General features: G+C 41.3%; 1 protein-coding gene across 6 annotated transcripts in view; it reads right to left on the bottom strand.

The window, feature by feature from the left end:
• The window catches only part of Drosha (drosha ribonuclease III), a 133,874-nt gene that overhangs the window by 45,005 nt on the left and 69,862 nt on the right, over positions 1 to 19,007 (bottom strand). For all 6 annotated transcript variants that reach the window (XM_004642293.2, XM_023702367.1, XM_004642294.3 and 3 more), the window contains 3 exons: positions 6,480 to 6,587; positions 5,413 to 5,551; positions 4,995 to 5,055 (listed from right to left, as the gene is read on the bottom strand). In XM_004642293.2, the coding sequence (XP_004642350.1) occupies positions 4,995 to 5,055; positions 5,413 to 5,551; positions 6,480 to 6,587 (308 nt within the window). The remainder of the gene's footprint in view (positions 1 to 4,994; positions 5,056 to 5,412; positions 5,552 to 6,479; positions 6,588 to 19,007) is intronic.

The raw sequence follows: 19,007 nt of genomic DNA, 5'->3' as shown, positions 1-19,007 counted from the left end.
AAAAAAAAAAAAAAAAAAACAAGAAATAAAATAAGTAAAGTTGACCTATTAACCCTCCAACTCATTCATTCTGTGAGACCAATATTATTATTACAATAGCATCAGACAAAAGTGTCACAAAGACAGCCCAATATCCCTTATTAACACAGATGTCAAAATCCTCAGCTATCACTAATAAACTGAACTCAGCAGCATATAAAAGGGATTACACATGATGACTGAGTGAGATTTATCTCAGGAAAGTAAGATTGGTTTTATACCCCAAAATCAACTACTGTACTATACTACTATTACTACTATACTACACAAGTGAATAAAAGAAAAATATATACAGTACAAGATCATAAGAGAGAAAAAAATTTTGTTAAAGAAAAAAGTAGGAAAATTCAGTGCTTTTTCATAATGAAAACAATCAGCAAAAGAGAACAGAAAAAAGCTGCTTCAATCTGTTAGTTTCTATAAAAATCTCATTGCTAATATCATTCTCAAAGGCAAAAAACTGAAGGCTTTTTTTAAGATTAGGCAAAAGTCAAAGTTCTACTATCAATACTTTGATCCAATATCAGAAAGGGCAGCTAAAACTAGCTGGAAAGAGGGGACTCCTCGCCACTTCTAACCTTACTCTATCACCTTTCATCCATTCAAGTCTAAATGGATGCAAGACATAAAAGTATCCCATAGTATTCCTGTAGATGGTATGATTTTGTACACAGAGAATCCTAAGGAACTCAGAAAAAAAAACTACTAGAGCTAATAAATGAGCTCAAGGGTCAGGATACAAGATCAACAAACAAAAGCCAATTGTATAAAGAAGATTTAAACAAATAGGTAGTCATAACATGTTCCTGGATTAGAAAACTTAATTACAAGAAAGTAATTGTTCCCAAATTTATCTATACAGATTCAATACGATCTCATCAAAATTACAGATTTGTTTATAGAAACTGAAAAGCTTCTATAAACAAATGTTTATTCATGTAAAAAAGGCAATTTGTGTGTAAAATAAAAGACCCAGAATAGCTAAAACCATCTGGAAAAGGAACAACTAAGTTGGAAAACTCACTATTTCTACGTCAAAAGTTATACAAAGCTACAAGAACAGGACAGTGTGGTATTACAGGACAGACAAATAGATGTCAGTGGGATAGACCTGACAGCACAGAGATTAACTGTACACTTCTGACAAGGTGTCCCGATGACTCAGTGCAGAAGGAAGAGCCTTCCGACAAGTGGTGCCAAGACAACCCGCCACCTACAAGCAAAAGGGTATGGCCGGATGCCCTGCATGGCCGACCACACACGCGCATGAACTCAAAATGGGTCAAGGACCTATATGAATGAGCTAAGAGTACATAATTAGAAAAAGGAACACAGCTGTCAATCTTTCCATTTTAAATTAAGTAACAGTTTGTAGACATAATAACAAAAGCACAAGTAACAAAATAAATAATAGATAAATTATTATTATTTTTTTTTGGCAGAACTGGGGATTGAACTCAGGCCAGGGAAATGCTTATTCCACTGAACCATCTCCCCGGACCCATAATAGATAAGTTAGACTTCATTAAAACCTCTAAACATCATCTCCAGGAGAAGAAAAAGATAATTTCTAGAATGGGCTTTCTTTTTTTGCCAATTCATGTACCTAATAAAGGACTTGTATTAGGAATTCATAAAAATTGTAACTGAATAATAAAAAAAATTAAAAATAGAAAAAGAGTTGGGCATTGATAGATATCTCTCCAATATAAAAATTTACTAGACATCATGAGTTGCCAGAGAAATACAAATCAAAATTAAAGTGAGCTGCATAGGTGGCACAAGGCTGTAATATCAGCATTTTGGGAGGCTGAGGCCAGAGGATCTCAAACTAAATTAACAAGGCAGACAGCAAGTGTTGACAAAGACATAAAGACACTGTAACACAGAGCTGCTACTGGGATATAAAGTGGTGCAGCCATTCTGGAAAAGTTTGGCAGTTTCTTAATAGAGATACCATGTGACTCAGCAATTCCATTCCTAAGCGATATCCCCAGGGAAAATCAAGGCATATGTCCACACAGAATCTGTACATATGCAAATATTTACAGTAGTATTATTAACATCCACACAGAAGAATTCATTCAAATACTCATCTGGTGAATGGGTAAATAAAATGTGTGCTACAGTTTGTATCCAGTTGTCCCCCAAGGCCCCACGCAGTCACTGGGGTGGGCTTGTAGAGTCTGCGGGGAATCCATGAGCCAATGCTGGAACTCTATGTAGTGCTGCTGGCATTGAGTGTGAGTGCCCCACCCACAGACAGCCTGGGTGTAGTATAAGCAAGGGGGAGGCTTCCTCTCTGCCTCTGCTGCTCCTCCCTTTTTGCTCTTGCTGTTTTTAGCTCCATAAACTGCTGCCCTCTGCCATGTGCCACCCTGCCATGAAGCCAGCTGATTGTGGACTGAAACCTCCACAAACTGTGAGCCAAATAAACTTTTTTCTGCTTAATTTTGGGTGCAAGGTATTTTGTCCCACCAATGAGAGAAATGTAACCAAGACAAAATACGGTACCAAAGAAGTGGGATTGTTGGTGTGACTACCTGACTATGTGGTCCAAGAGCCTTTGGGGACGGCTTACAGGAAGAGATAGAAAGCGTTTGGGGATATCACCTGAAAGAGAAGTGCTGGTACCTATTTGGCTGTTCTATATGGGAGATTCTGCTCAGAGCTCAGAAGACCAGAATGCTGATAGAAATCCTGCCTGTAAAGACCAAGCTGGGGAGGTTTCTCCTGGGAAGAACAGCTGCATTGGCTACTGGACTCCAGATGAGCATTATGGCTTGGCAGAAAGTTTGCACTTTGCTGAAGTCCAGAGACTTTGCCTGAGAGTTAGATTAAGGGCAGCAGACTGAATAATCTGGCAGAAGAAATTTCAAGGCAGTCAAATGTTGAGGCAATGGCATAGCTATTGTTGGGGGCTTTTAGTCCGATTTATGTTGCAAATTAAGGGCAAAGAGCCCACCAGGATGATTTAAATGTGAATCTGGCCAGAAAGGAAGCTCCAATAAAGCTGTGGACTGCAAAGATAGAGCTGAGAAGATCTTCACTGCCGAGAAGGTACAGAAGAATAGAAAAGATGGCCAGAAGGCATCACCAGAAGCAGTAAATCTCAACCCTTTGCAGCCTCACAACTGCAAAAGTGAAAGTCTTTGCTTTGAGGAGAAAGTCACAGAGTGACATGTTCTAGAATTATAGCAGCAGCCACACCAGGTTCTAGACTGGTGGCAGCATAGAGAATTTGTTCCTTGGAATCAGGATCAGAGTGTTGAGCAATCCAACCATTCAACCCCTACAGCCAAGAGAGAAGAAATCCTGGTTACTGCTCCAGCTGGCAGCAGACCTTAGCATCATCCATTTGGTGCTGATTTTGGACGCATGCAGAACGCAAGAGCTCTGAGGTTCAGAAGGCTTCCACCTAGATTCCAGAAGGCCTGGGAAGCCAGGGACTATGCCTCAGGGAGGGAAATATGTGCAGCTGGGAGAAGCCTAAAGTGCAGTAGAGATCCCGTAAGTTTGTAAAAGCCAGAAGTTTCGATCATCTAAGGAAAGTTACAAGGAGGGAGCAAAGCAGGCCTAAGGGAGAAGCCATGAGAGCCACGTTAAGGCTTTCAAAGTTTACAATTTACCACAGGTTGCCTTGGATGTTGTATGTGGAACTATAGGACTTAACATTTGCCCTGCTGGATTTTGGACTTGCTTTGGTCCCAGTGCTTTGTATCCTGTTGTGTATACCTTTTGGTGGTGTTTTTCTTGTGCCACTGAATGTTGGAAGTGTTTAACTTTTCATTTGTACAGGGTTTCACTTGTACAGGCAAGCTAAGAGTTTGCCTTAGATCCTGAAGGAGACTTAGAACCTGGACTTTTCAGCAGTGCTGGAACTATTAGGACTTTGTCAACTCTTACAGATGGACTAAAATACCTTTTGTATAAAGGGATCTACATAAGCTTGGGGGAGCCAGGGGTAGAATGTTATGGTTTGTGTCTAGCTGTCCCCCCAAAGTCTCATGCAGTCACTGCGGTGGGCTTCTTGAGTTGATGATTAATTCATGATCCAAGGCTGGGATTATCAGTGAGTTGATGATTAATTCATGATCCAAGGCTGGGATTATCAGTGAGTGCTATCCCACACGCAGCCTTAATGTAACATAAGGAAGGGAGGCTTGCCCTCTTCCTTTGCCACTGCTCTTCTCTTTCCGCTCTTGTTGTTTTGCTGCTTTCTGCTGCCATGAATTGCTGCCCTCTGCCATGTGCCACTCTGCCTTGGAGCCAGCTGATTATGGACTAAAACTTCCACAAACTGTAAGCTAAATATACCTTTCCTTCCATAATTTTGGGTGTCGGGTATTTTGTCCCAGTAGAGAGAGAAAAGTAACCAAGACAATGTGGTATACCCACACACGAAACATCATTTGTCAATAAAAAGAAAGTACATACTAATAAATACTATAATACAGACAAATCTATGTAAAAGAAGCTAGAAAAGAGCCCAGATTGTATGATACTATTTCCATAACATGTTCAAAACACATAAATCCACAACAATTCAAAGTAAGCTGGCGTTTGCCTAGAGCTAGGCAGGCTGACGGGAAATGAGGAACCACCGTTCACAGGTCCAGGGTTGCGATGTAGGGTGAGGAAAAGCACTAACTAAGTTGGAGAGCACTCATAACTGCACACCTGTGAACGTTCTAAAAGCCACTGACAGGGCTAGGGATTTGGCTCAGCAGTACAGTGCTTGCCTTGAGAGCTGGAAGCCCTGAGTTCGGTCCTTGGCACCAAAAACAAAAAATAAACCTCCCCTAAAAAAAATTCAACCAAAAAAATACAGTAAAATCAAAGAAAACCAGAAACAAACAAGGCAACTAAAAGTCAATAAACTGCACACTTAGATGGAGACATTCTACAGTGTGCGAGTTAACTGTCAACAAATGTTTTCAGAAAATCTACTTTACCTTGAAGGAGTTGGGTCATCCTGGCCAAGGCGTGACATAATATTTATTAGGGTGTTAATTCCTATTTTTTAAGAAAACAAAAATATATATGTCAATACTGTTAGAAGGATTCCTGGCTTATCATAGCACATGTAGTAAGAAAATTTTCTCACCCCATTTTGACATTAAATGGTTTAATATCTGCATGTTTTAAAGTCTTACAATTACCTAAAGCACTAGACACATTTTTCCTATAAATTTCATCCACTTTATTATAATGCTTTGCCCAAAGTGAATGTCATTACACATGGGTCAGGAAGCAGGAGAGTAAGAGGATTAAAAGGTCACCCAGAAAACCATTCTCAGAGGAGGACACAATTTAAATACAGGAAAGCAGGCTAAAATATCAGCACACAATCTTATAGTCAAGCAAACAAACCTTTTTTCCGCATGTGCATGTGATGAACTTTTCTGTCTCCATATTTGGGCTGCCGAATTCCACAGTTAGATAGAGAATTCCTGGCATGATCAGGATTCATTCCAAAATTTAAATGATGACTAGGATGAGTCATGGCCAGCTAAAATTTCAATGAAATAAGTTCAATCTTAAAAATTCAGCACATAAGCATCATTTTAAAGTCAGCTCAAATGAAACTATAAAGAGCTGTCTAGCCAGCTGAATTTTAAACCCTAATCTTTCCATCTTATCTCTTCTAGAATCAAATTTCCAGAAATCTAGTAAAAGCCCTCTTCTAAAAACAGATCCAAGTACCAATAACTTTGAGCAAAGAACTACAATTCTCATTGCCTGGCAAGAACCTTAAGGAAGGAAATCCTTCCCCGCCCCTTACCCCTGTTGCTTAGGATTCACAGTAAGATTTTCAATTTCATCTATCTCTCTGTCTCTCTCTCTGTCCTGTCTGTCTGTCTGTCTGTCTCTCTCTCTCTGTCTCTGTCAGTCTGTCTGTCTGTCTCTCTCTCTCTCTCTCTCTCTCTGTCTCTGTCAGTCTGTGTCTGTCTGTCTGTCTCTCTCTCTCTGTCTCTGTCAGTCTGTCTGTCTGTCTCTCTCTCTCTCTCTGTCTCTGTCAGTCTGTGTCTGTCTGTCTGTCTCTCTCTCTCTGTCTCTGTCAGTCAGTCTGTCTGTCTGTCTGTCTGTCTGTCTGTCTGTCTGTCATCTTTTTGAGATAGGGCCTCACTGTGCAGTTCAGGCTGGCCTTGAGCTCACTTTATAGCCCAGGCTGATCTTGAATTTGCAATGATCCTCCTGCCTCAGCTCCCTGAGTGCTGAGATTACAGGGAAATTCAACTATTCCTATTGGGATGGCTTCAAATAAGTGTGAGGAACAGTTTAAAAGCAGCAGAGGCAACCAGGACAGAGTAACAAAAAGAATGAATTATGTTTTTAAAACCCTTGTCACCTCCTAGAAGAGAACTACTGCACCACCTATGACCCACAGGATGAACTACCCCCGTATCGCTGGACTAGTTCACGAGAGTAATTCTTACCTGTAACAGACAACGATCTTGAAAAGTATATCCTATCAACTTGTCCAGGTGCATTAGGCATTGGTGGTAGCGTATATGATGGGTCAAAACAGGCAGCATCATTGCATGCTAGGACAAAATACTTCAGTTAAGTTTAATTCCCTAAAAACAAGCACCATCTATTTCACAATAAACAAGAATCATTTTCACACCATAAGTCGCATCTTACAAAGTCATAACAGTTTATAGATGTGTGGCACCCTGAAAAGTAGCCCACACGTGGCAGTGTGCAGTGCTTCTTAGGACGCAGTCTCTGGAACCACCACGCCTCGCTCCACATTGCACTCTGCCACGCCTCCACGGAATCACTTAGGGGAAGCTCTCACCTCTCTACCTAGGTTTCCCTACCACTAAAAATGGAAAATCAATGCAGCTAAGGCCAAGAACATTAAAAGGATTGTAAGTATGAACACCAAAGATTCAACACAATGCCATCTGCACTTCATTCATACAGGAGTAACCCTAGCGCCACCAGATTTGAACACAGCAGTATCAGGGAAGCCTTGTGCAGTACGGTGCCTCCTGATCTCTACAGAGTGGTGATGGCGAACCCTTTAGAGCTTCTAATGATGCCAGCCTGCTGCGGCCATAGCCATGTGCTCATCATCACTGCCAGAGGGCCATGGGATGAGGCTCACATATTCTTTTGTAGGATCAAGATATTTTTGAGAATCAAAGGAAAATGACTCCAGAAAAACACCCATATCTACATAAACATGCAAAACTTGTATGCAATTATCATGTGTTCACTGTGTTCACTTTCTCCTAAACCCCAGTGCTATCCATCCAAGCAAGAACTTCTCCAATGGATGGCATCCAAAAACCAGTCTAGAGTGAACATTCGATGCTCTAACATTCCAGAGTTAAGGCATTAATCCAGTTAAGGTATCTGAGGACAGGGAAATTATATTTCTATATTTTTTCTTCAATCACTTCATTTCGTTGTCTATTCCTTATTGGGAAATGATTTCATGAAAGGCTTATCTCTCTTTTCGCTAATAATGTTTACCTAGAACTCAAGAGAATGAAGGAATCATTTTTATTCATTAGAGCTGAAAGGATGGGCCTGGCCCACAGAATGATTGACATGTGCTTTGTATCATTTCATTCTTTGAAGTATTTTAAGCTAGCATTGTTTAAAAATAAATGAAAATGGATTTGCTTGAAACTATAGAAATCAGTTCTCTGTATTTTTTTTTTTATTTTTATTTTTTTTGGTGGAACCAGGGATTGAACTCAGGCCCTTGAGCTTGCCAGGGAAGCGCTCATTCCACTGAGCCATCTCCCCGACCCAGTTCTCTGTATTATTAAAGAAATATTGGTTCTATCAAACAGGATCTCTAGTCAACAGCAAGCCTTTTGTGCCAGTTCAGTTCAATAAATACACACTGAGCACCTCCACGTACAAGACAAGGTCTGTGGAAGATGAAAATGAAGACCACACTGCTTTTGCCATTAAAGCTTCTTAGAGCTACGCCATTATGTTATGAATGATGAGCACTTTGTCCACTTGGTTTTTCTAAGAGCTATATTTAAAACACAACAACATGAGCAAAGTAAAGAGCCAAAGCACAACGGTTTTCTTGCCACTTAGATTGCAGGAAGCTTGCGAGAGTTGATGCTAACAGCTCAAGGTGACAGGGTCAGGAGGACTCCACAGTGCAGCTGTTCTGGAAAGCGTGGACTTAACTCGGAAAATGGCTTATTTTTTTAGTACCTTCTGTGAAAGATGAATGCTAGGAAAATAAAGTGCTTTTTAGAATTTGTTCACAGTGGAAAACTTACTATACCCCTTAAGCCTTAATCTTTTGATCCTAGTTCTAGAAACCAAGGGCTTTTCATAGCCCCATCTTCCTATCTTCCCCTAGCCCGTTACTGTCTTTAACTTTTTCTCATAGGAAACAGCAAGCACCCCTTCTTTACTTGATCCACAGGGAGCCAGAGTCTCCCCCCGAGCAGGTCCGCTTGCTGTGGGCATGAAGGCAGGTCTGCCCCATCCACCCTCATCCCAAAGGTGCTGAGTTAGGAGGCTGCTCTGGTCTCTAGCTCAGCTGTAAAGGTTATCAATCCCTGCAGGACTGAAATCTGACCACTAAGCATCTTTACTATTTTTCCTACTAATTCCTGGCAAATGTTTTCATTTTTAAAAAAAAGTAAAGAACTCCTTTGGAAGATTTAAAAAAATGGAAGTCTGTAGTTTTAAAATCTTAGAGTTTCCCATAAAAATACAGTAATGGGCTGTGGATATAGCTCAGTGGTCTAAGCACCTGCCTGGCAAGTGCAAGGACCCAGGTTCAATCCCTGGTACCATATGCCATGCCTGTCTTAGAATCCTAAGCATGCCGCACCGGCCACCAAGATTGGACGTGGTGGCACAGGCCTGCAATCCCAGCGCTGGGGAGGCAGAGACAGGAGTATCAGTATAAGAGTCTGAAGTGTGTAGCGAGACCCTGTAACAAATAAAATAAAATAAATTAATTAATTTTTCAAAAATACAGTAACTAGATTCGCAAAACCAAAGACTTTTGAACAATATCTACATAAAGACTATAAGAGAAAGAATCCTATACACCACTAAATAAGAATAGGTGAGGACAAAGCTATAGTCTCAGCATTTACTGGATCAAAACAAAACAGAACAAAAGAGTGACAGGGTTTCTAATGACCCCGAGAATGAAAGAACCCCAAAATTAACAGCATGCATTCACTGGAAAATTCAAACAAAAATTAGAGAGGGCTGCAAAAACTCTAATTTTCTAGGTCCATCCAAGAGGACAGCCACATTGCAGAAGACACCTGAGCTCTATAACATGCTCAAAACTGAGCCAGACATGGTAGCACACACCTGCAAGCCCAGCACTCAGGAGGCTAAGATACAAAGATCACCAAGTTTGAGGCCAGTCTGGGCTACAGAATGAATTCAAAGCCAGCCTGAAACACACACCAAGACTCTGTCTCAAACAAACAAAACACAAACAAACACAAACCCCTGAGGATGTAGTTAGTGTGAAGGCCCTGGTTGATTTCCTTCTATAGAGGGTAGGGGTGGGATCTAAACTAAAAGCTGAAGCTCCTGGATGAGGACAAAGTGGTGGGCATATAAGCACTCAGCAGGAGAGTAACCATAAGGACAAAAGCCAGAGATAGTCTAAATAAAGATGGGGAAGGACACAGGGGGCAGGCTCAGCCTGAGGCTGGACTCCAAGCTCTGCAGGAACAGCGGAGCTGCAGGACCATGAGAAGCTCTTGGCTCCCTCCTAAGTGCACAGGGAAACAGTTCATTACTTATTTTACTTAACCTAGATAAAGAGTATAAGAATAAGGGTCAAGTCCATCTGAAGATTTTGACAGAAAAGGCGAGATCCTTGTTGGTAACAAAAGCACGCCAGAAGGACAGCACAGCAAGACAGCTAGGACCTGGCACTTCAAGACAAGTTTTAAAAAATTAAGAAAAAATACTAAAAATATAAATAAAAACTATTCATTGAGGTAGTCAGAAGGAACTGTGAAGTGACAAAACTCCAAGAATATAGGATAAACAAGAGAGAACACAAAAGCAGCTTAACCACATAGAGTGCTTTTGAGAAATAAAAGACAGAAAAAGAAAAATTTTAAGAAAATAAAAACTGCAAAAGAGATGAAATCAGGACAAAATTAGACACAGAGGACAAGGAAAGATGATATAAGGTGCAGGTGAACCCTTAAAACCAAAATATAACAATAAAATATGTATTTCTTGAATTACAGAGCATGCATACACATCACATTTGAAAACATAAAGTAAAAAGGGCTGAAACATATTTTAGTAAACCTACTGGTGTTTAAAGAAAAGGAATATCCCTTGGGCCACTTAAACAAAAGAACCAAAACACTTACACAACCCATACTGCTATCACACTTTGACAGCAATGGATTTTGTACCCAGCCAAAATGATCTATAAATGTTAATGGCCACAAAATGTTGGGAATATTAAGAAACTCAAAGCCATTGTTTCCACAAGTACTCCTTAAGGTATGCGTGTGACATGCCAGGTTTGATGGTGCACACCTGCGACCCCAGCACCCAAGAGGCTGAGGTGGGAGGACTACTGAGTTCAAGGCCAGCCTGGGCTACAAAGTGAGTTCAAGGTCTGACTATGCAAGACAGGAAGACCTTGCTTCAGGAAAAAAAAGAAAAAATGGGTTGGAAAGAAACAGAATAAAACAAAAACAGGAGGGGTAGGCACTGACACATGATCTTTAAATATATTTTGACCCAAAGATAATAATGAGTTAATATTGTAAGAATAATCTTTTAAAAAATATAATAATCTGAGACCTGGGATGTAGCTCAGTGGTGTACATGCCTGCCCAGGAAGCACAAGCTCCAGAGTTCAATAACTGGTACCAAAAAAAAAAAAAAAGTTTGGAAAGAATAATCTAACACAGAGTAGTGCAACTGATAAAAAATAAAGGGAAGAAGAAGATCAAAGAGGAGGATGACGGGTAAGAGGGAAGATTACAGGAAGAAGCAGACATTGCTATTTTCAATAACAGATAACAAGATACACACACAGAGGCAAAAGAGAAATTTCATTACACTACTGAAGAAAGGTGTTACTGTACAAAGGTAGCATTTAAAGAAAAATACAGGCCTTTCTAAATACAAACATACATGAAGAAAAAGTGGGAGAAAAGCAAATATAATGGTCTTCACAGTGCATATACAACACAAAACGGTTTGACAGAGACACATATCAATAATATCTCTGTATTAATAGGAAGTAATCACTTGGACAGACTTTTGTGAGGTGACTGAACCAGAACCCTACACACGCTACACAAGTGCTCCTACCACATTCCCAACTTTGGGCATATTGTTAAATGAAGAAAACTGCTGGTGGTCTAAGTACAGGGACAACCTGCACACACAAAAATGCACGAGCACACACAGTGACAGTACCAGGTCTCAGCAACAAGCAAGGCCCGCTAACCAGGCTCCGCCCCAACCAGGCTCCACCCCTAACCAGGCCCCACCCCCAACCAGGCCCCGCCCCTAACCAGGCCCCGTCTCCCAAGAGCAGGGGAGATATACCACTCCATAATGACATAGCACCTTCCAAAAGCCCTGGCTCTGAGCACATAAGAATTTGGGGGCAGGAGGTCCTTACAGACCTGAACGGTAACAGCACATTAATAACACTTCAATCATCAAGGAACGACATATATGACAATAATTCTTAAGATTATACTACAGCTGCAAATTCCCATTGCCTAATGACATCGCAGGGCTTGAGCTCACAGCACAACACACTACTCAAGTGATGCTGCTATAACCAAAACTACCGCACGGCCAGCCACCACAAGCACTGCACATCCCACCATGTGCAGGGCACTGAATACACTGTCACATTTGATTGTGACTTAGGGGCATCTTGTAGGATACTCTATAGCTTTAGAATGTACTTCTACTTTTAAAAAACAAACAGGATCCTATACAACGGAAACCCACGTTGTACTGGCAGCAGCCCCGCTCGCTTTGTGATTACCATGTCTGCGGACTGCAGGAACGTGGCTTGTCCAGGGACTGTTTATCCTGCCTCGGTCTGCGGATGTACGTTCTACGCTGTTCAACCCAACAAAGTTGCCTCACGATGCATTTCTCAGAATGTATCCCACTGTTAAGCAATATGAGTGCATGTATTTGCTTGTATTAAATTTTAAAAATTAGTCATTTTTTTAAAATATGGTTATCAGAGAGAGGGTAGGCAAGAATCGGGTGGAAGAAACAGAAGCCACATTTTTAAAAACTAGACTTGCCTTTGTTAATAATGATATAGAATGTTAAAAGTTTGCATTTAATCCTTAATCTTAAAAGGAACACTTAAAACCAAAAGTAAAAATGCAATAAACCTGTGTATTCAGTCTGTGGGAGATCTACAGGTGGCCTTAAAACACAAGAACCTGAGTACACCTCCTCAGTGGAATACACCTGAGGACAGCCAGCGATGAAAAGGAATACTTACAAAGAGCTATTTCCATAAGCATTTTACTGGTGGGAACCTTAATATTGTTTTTCTCAGACTATCAATTATATATTAAGGAATAGACCAAATGAATAGTTTTTTGGTATTATTCTGTGAACTTCAAAGTAATCAAGCAACAGATGAGGGGCAAATCTTTTTTGAAAAGCACTCTGCTAACTGGAGGAAAGGCAATTTAGCAAGTCTCCCTGGCCAACCCTAATGAATTGCTGGATCACTAAGTAATGATCCATCAAGAATTGACAGTATAACACACACAATACAGACACTACATCACTGTCTATGAAAATCTCATTTAAAAAAGTGAACTTAAATCCAATCACTGCTGTTCAACAGAACTTTCTTTTTTTCTCTTTTAATATATTTGGTACAGGGTCTCATTACACAGCTCGGACTCATAGTGATCCTCCTGTTTCAGCCTCCCCAGAGCTGGGATTGCAGGCATGCATCACCATGCCCAGTCTCTGTGGCCGACTAAGAGCACAGGGAGGCAGGGCCAGTGTGGCATGTAGTGCCAGGGATGGAACCCCAGTCCGTGCGCTTGCCTAAGTAGGCGCTTAGTCCACTCAGCTATCTCGCCAGCCCTGAACAAAACTTTCTATGAACAAGAAATATTCTCAGGGGCTAAGGAGATCACTCGGTGGCATAATGGCCTGCCTCGCAAGCTCAAGGTCCCAAGTTTGATCCCTGGTACCAAACAATAAAACACGTGCACCACTGTATCTGTGCTGTTACTGTGTATCTGAGTGCTCAAGATGAGGAATTAAAAGTTTTACATCATTTAATTTTAATTAAATTTAAACAAACAAGTAGCCAGTGATCCTTCTTAGCACAGTTTTAGATCTACCAATTTACAGGAAATACAAGGGACAGCAACAACGTTAAAAGAGACCATAAAACTGTCATTAGCATACCAGACCAATCCACTGGAACACTACAAAAGCCATGGCCCAACTTCATCAATAAATATTTGCAAAGAGAAAAAATATATATATAAAAAAAACTGAACAAGGACCTATAGATTGAAAAGACATTAACAAACCACAATGGATTGTTCTTATTTGGACTTACACTGAAACAAGCTGAATAGAGAACCAGGAAAACGTAAACAGTGACTAGATACCTAATTCCATAGAAATGCTGTCTAGAACTGCTGCAGTGGAATAACAGGCATAGAGAGTTCATTGTCTGTTTTTCCCTAATCCTGTACATGTTTTGAATTTTTCATAATAAAAATACCACACTAATAATTCTCTATCGGGCCAGTTACCCTTGAAACAAAGTTTCTTCCCTCCCTTCTCCATAGCACAGTCTCCAGTAAAAAGGCAAGTGTCTCCTGTAGCCAACAGTCACAATCTCCTTGTCAACAGTAGCCGTGACGCCATTCAGCTCAGGACAGAATTTCCTCCTTTTTCCCCAGAGTCCAACTTAGAAATCCTTTCCTTCTATTTGTTTCCCCAAACCTCTGCATCCCTAGAGATATGCAGTGCTCAGCCTTTCCTTGCTAAATCCCTGAGCAAGAGTCCAGCCAGTGTGACACCATGTGCAGCCTCCCCCTCCCAGTGTCACTCCAGGAAGCCTGCACATTCATCGCTTAGCTCACACGCAGCTCCGGGTCCACTGATGTCCAACACGCAGCACCACTGTTCGCTTCCCACAGCCAGCGGCACCACCGCGGGGACCAGCCCCCCTCCTTCTCCTTGGGAAGGTGCTGCGCCCCCACCTGGGCACGAGCCTCCTGCTGGTTACGTTACTTAATGGCACAAATCTTTGTTCCTCATGGTGCTGTTTTTCAACATCGATGGCCCAGGTCCTCAAAACGACAAGAGGCCAGGTGCTACCAAAGACACCAACTCAACCTCGGTACAAAGCCCTGAAGGACAGATTCTACCACACATGTGCCTTTCAGATACAGGCTTTGATTTCTGTCTTTTCTTCCGTGTTCCACAGAACTCATTCTAACAAGAGGCAACAGAGAGAAAACCTGTCAACAGCTTCTCTCCAAACAGGACAAGTCTGCATCTGGCTCACACACACACACAGTGTGCAGCGCCACCTCTCAGCGTTGAGTCCTCTGAACACTGCCGGGCACCATGTGGAATTTCCTAAGTTCTTAACAACCCTCCTGGCTCTGGCTGGAGGAAAGGCCAGAAGTACTCGGGCCACTCCATCTGACGTCTGTCACCACTATTTAGCCCTCCCAGCGGCCACACGGCATCACAAGGTTTTGGCCAGCAACCTCCTCGCTGGCAATTATTACTAAGCTGCAGGTGCTACCAAAAGGAGACAGAGAAAAAGTCCCACGGATTTTAGGAAATCACTGTGTCTTTTTCCCTTAAAATTAATTACAAAATACCCAGTTAGGGGCTTTAGGGTTATTCAAAGTAGTATATAAACTCCTGTAACTACAATTTCTCAATCAGATTCTTATTCTTCATTATTAAAAAAAATGCCTTTATTTTAAATGTTTTAAATTGCACTTTTATATGCTATCTACCATCTTTCATTTTTATTTTTTAATGTATGTGGTACAGGATTTCACTACACAGCACAGATTCGTAGTGATCCTCCAGTTTTCAGCCTTCCCAGTGCTGGGATTACAGATATGCCCCACCACACGCAGACTCTCTACCATCTTATTTGAGGTACACATACCAAAAGGGAACACTTTTTCTAGGATAAGAAATCAATTATACTTATCACAAGCTATAAGCCAATAAAACATTACAACAAAACCATTGTTTATAACTCTCTTTAAAAGCTGCCAATTTCACTAATATTTCTTAAAACCTTTATAATGAAAATCACAGTAAAGGGCAAGTAAGCAATAAAACATGACGCAGTTGGTATTCGTTGTGTACCAGATTATACAAGAAGGCAAAAAGACTGTCTCACCTTAGAAATATGACAGAAAATAGCCTGTAGAATATATGCATAGGACTTTAGTCATTAATACCACACGGTAGGAAACTTTATCTGATTTCTTAAAAGTAACTGGAAGGAACTGCTTTGTGACCCCTACTGTTTACCTAAGGAATTTTAAGATTAAAAAATTTAATCAGGGCTGGTGAGATGGCTCAGTGGGCTAAAGCACCCACTTAGAACAAGCTAAGCTAAGCAAAGCACAGGGACCTCGGTTCAAACCCCCAGCACCACATGCCAGCCAGCCCCGCCCCCTGGTGGGCTGAGCTGGCCACACACACACAAAATAAATAAATAAACTTTAAAAAAAAATTTTAATCAATATATGGCTAACCTCAAAAAAGTAGTATTAACTGGTCTTTCTGCAACACATGTAAATGCGTAAGAATTTTAAAACAAAACCATTCCAGAACAAGACAAATATATTATTGGTGGCAAAAAACAAACAACTCAGTTAATACACCCAAAGTTCAGGGCCAGCGATACAGCTCAGTGGACTAAGCACTTGCTCGTGTAAGCACAGGGGCCAGGGTTCAATCCCTGGCACCACATGCATGCTGGCCCCACCCCGGGTGCGCTGAGCTGCTGATGGAGTCTGGGCGTGGTGGCGCACGCCTGTAATCTCAGCACTAGGGAAGCAAAAATCAGGAAGATCACTACAAGTCTGAGCTGTGTAATGAGACCCTGCATGCACACACACACACACACACACACACACACACAAAAACAAACAAAAACAAAAAACACCCAAAGTTCCCTTTATACATCAAAGGTTTTCTATTAAAATGTACTAAGAGGAAGGATGACTCCAACCTCTGATATGCAGTGAGACAGCCTCAGAGAAAGCTAACAAAGAAGGGCAACCAGAGGGCCCAATGACTGGCCCTCAAGGCGTAACGGACTTTAAAACTTTCACCCTGGAGCCCATAGTCACGTTATTTATTTGTTCCTACATTTATAAAAAGAATTACCACCTTAAAACTGTTCTGGAGCGAAATTAATTTTGTCCATTGTGGACAAAAGTCCATTTAGCTTACCCTTATCGTTCTCTCCAAGTCATTTCTACCTTAATTTAGCTTTCTGCATTTAAACTAGGTTGTTCTGATGTAATGAATGAGCCGAGTAACACCTCCAAATCCTCTCAAGTGGCAACTCTATATGCTGGTGTTTTCGGCGTAGTGCAGGTAACAATTTACTTTCACAACTCTAAAATTAACTGATAGTGAAGTCATATTTCATATGTCAAGATACAGATACCTCCTCTGCTCACCTAAGGTTGAGAGCTGCAGAACGCCTCCTGGATGATTCAATTTTGATGTGTAAAGAACTGTATTATCAAGCTCAGAGGTGTTTTAGTTTTGCTTTAGTAGTCTGCCTCTGTTTAGACTTCCTTCTCTTCTACTTACATTAACTTTGCAGGTAGCTGGCTGGTTTATTTTCATTCATTTTTATAATCAAGCATGTTTTTAAAGTTTTTTACAAAACACAAATTCTGTCTGTACATATGGACTCATAGGCAGCAATTCATATCCTCATCAAGTCATTTACAATCTTAATCATAAATGCAAAGTAATCTACTGAAAAAAGTCTTAAAACACATCTATCAGTGCAAAACAGAGACTGGAATCATGGCTTTTAAACAGATGGCAGCTCTCTGGAAAAGTGCAAATTCCAGGGTGGGGAATCATTATTGCATTATGAAGCATTTACCTTTGCGGGAGTTCACTCAGGACGCATTTTCTCCCCACAGATAACCAAGGGGATGGAATCTCTGCCTACCAACCTTCAGGCAGAATACAGAAGACAACTCAGAGGGCAAGTTCCTAGGCCTCACGCTGCCTCTAATCTAGCTGGGGGGTCACAGTAAGATACCAGTGATACAGCTGAAGAACACAAAACTGCATTCGGAAAAAAAAAAAAATCATTTAGCAGCCTATTCTTTTGCCCAAACAAAGGGAAAGAGGGTTAAATGTTCAAACACAACAACAACAAGACATTGTGTTTAGGGCAACAAAATTGGCTCAAGGATGGTCACATGACTTAACAGAGAAATCAAGTAAAAACAAACTACTGAACTAGTCTCAAGATTTTCTATAGTTGTTCATATTTCATAATTTTATAACACCTTTTCTTTGCTGTAGTGCCGGGCCTGCAATCCAGAGGCCCGCACATATGGCTACCACCAACTTATACTCCAGCCTCTAAAATCTTAGGACTTCCTTTTTTTTCCTTCCTGTATTTAGGGCAGGGTCTGCAGCGTCTACAGGGCCTCACTATGTAGATTGGACTCGTAGTGATTCTCCTGTTTTCAGCCTCCCAAGTGCTGGGATTACAAGGCATATGTTACCACGCCCAGTCTCAATCGCCATCTCAGCATGCCCAGGGGTGGAGCCGGCATGCAGGGGACTGAACCCTGGCTGCTATGCTCTGCCTAAGCAGGCGCTTTAGTCCGCTAAGCTATCAGGCCAGCCCTAAGGACTTCTTAAACAACCAATTGTGCTGTCACTGAGTTACAAAATTTTGAGCAGACTACCTACCTTTCTACTCATGTTTTTTGTTTGTTTGTTTGTTTCTTTGTTTTTTGGTGCCAGGGATTAAACTCAGGACCTTGCACTTGCCAGGCAAGCGCTTATTCTACCAAGCTATCTCCCCAGGCCCTTGCTCATGGTTTTTATGAGGTCATCATATAATGATATTATGTTTGGTTTTCAAAAAATACTAACTGAAAATTGAAGTGGCATTACTTCAGATGGTCCTAAGAATCAAAACATGTAAAATATTCACATCTTGAATTACTGAGAGTGAAAAATACTGGTCAACTTGCAAAACAGCTGAGGAAATGGTGGCTGGCCACCACTGTAAATAATTATTCTCAAACAGTTAGCTTTGGACATCATTTAGTAAATTAATTGTGTAGCAATACTTTTTTTTTTCTTGCAGGGTCTCACTATGCAGCTCAGACTCCTGATTTGTGAACCTCCTGATTTGTGCCTCCCTAGTGCTGGGATTACAGGCATGCGTCACCATGCCCGGACTCCATCACCAGCTCAGTGCACCCGGGGACAGGGGTCAGAGTGGCATGCAGTGCCAGGGATCAAACCCTGGCCCCTACACTTACTTAAGTAAGCACTTAGTTTGCTGAGCTATACCGCCAGCCCTACATACAGCAACACTTGTAATTACTGGATTAAACTCCACCATTCAATATAATAATTAAATGTCAACACTGATTCTTTTTAACTCATTATGATAAACTCAATACCTAACAATAAGTTGCCTGAACTTATTACAACATATGCTGCCATCAAAATACATAACTGGAAGCCTGGAAGTGCTCTCCATAAAGCAGAGCGAAGCGAACAGCAGCACCTGCCCCAGGTCTGTGCCATTTCCTTAAAGATGATGCTCCAGGACTGCATCACTTTCGAGGGCCGGAGAACATGCTGCTTCGGGGGAAATCTCACCTGGTCACTCCCCCCACAGGAAAGACGAAAGGGCCTACTAGCAAGTCAGATAGCTGCAATGTTTCTGTATTGAAAACCCA

The sequence above is a fragment of the Octodon degus genome, unplaced genomic scaffold (assembly GCF_000260255.1).
Source record: "Octodon degus isolate 3935 unplaced genomic scaffold, OctDeg1.0 scaffold00149, whole genome shotgun sequence".
In the NCBI taxonomy this organism is placed as follows: Eukaryota; Metazoa; Chordata; class Mammalia; order Rodentia; family Octodontidae; genus Octodon; species Octodon degus.
The sequence above is the reverse complement of the archived record's forward strand: the minus strand, read 5'-3'. Positions and strand labels throughout refer to the sequence as shown.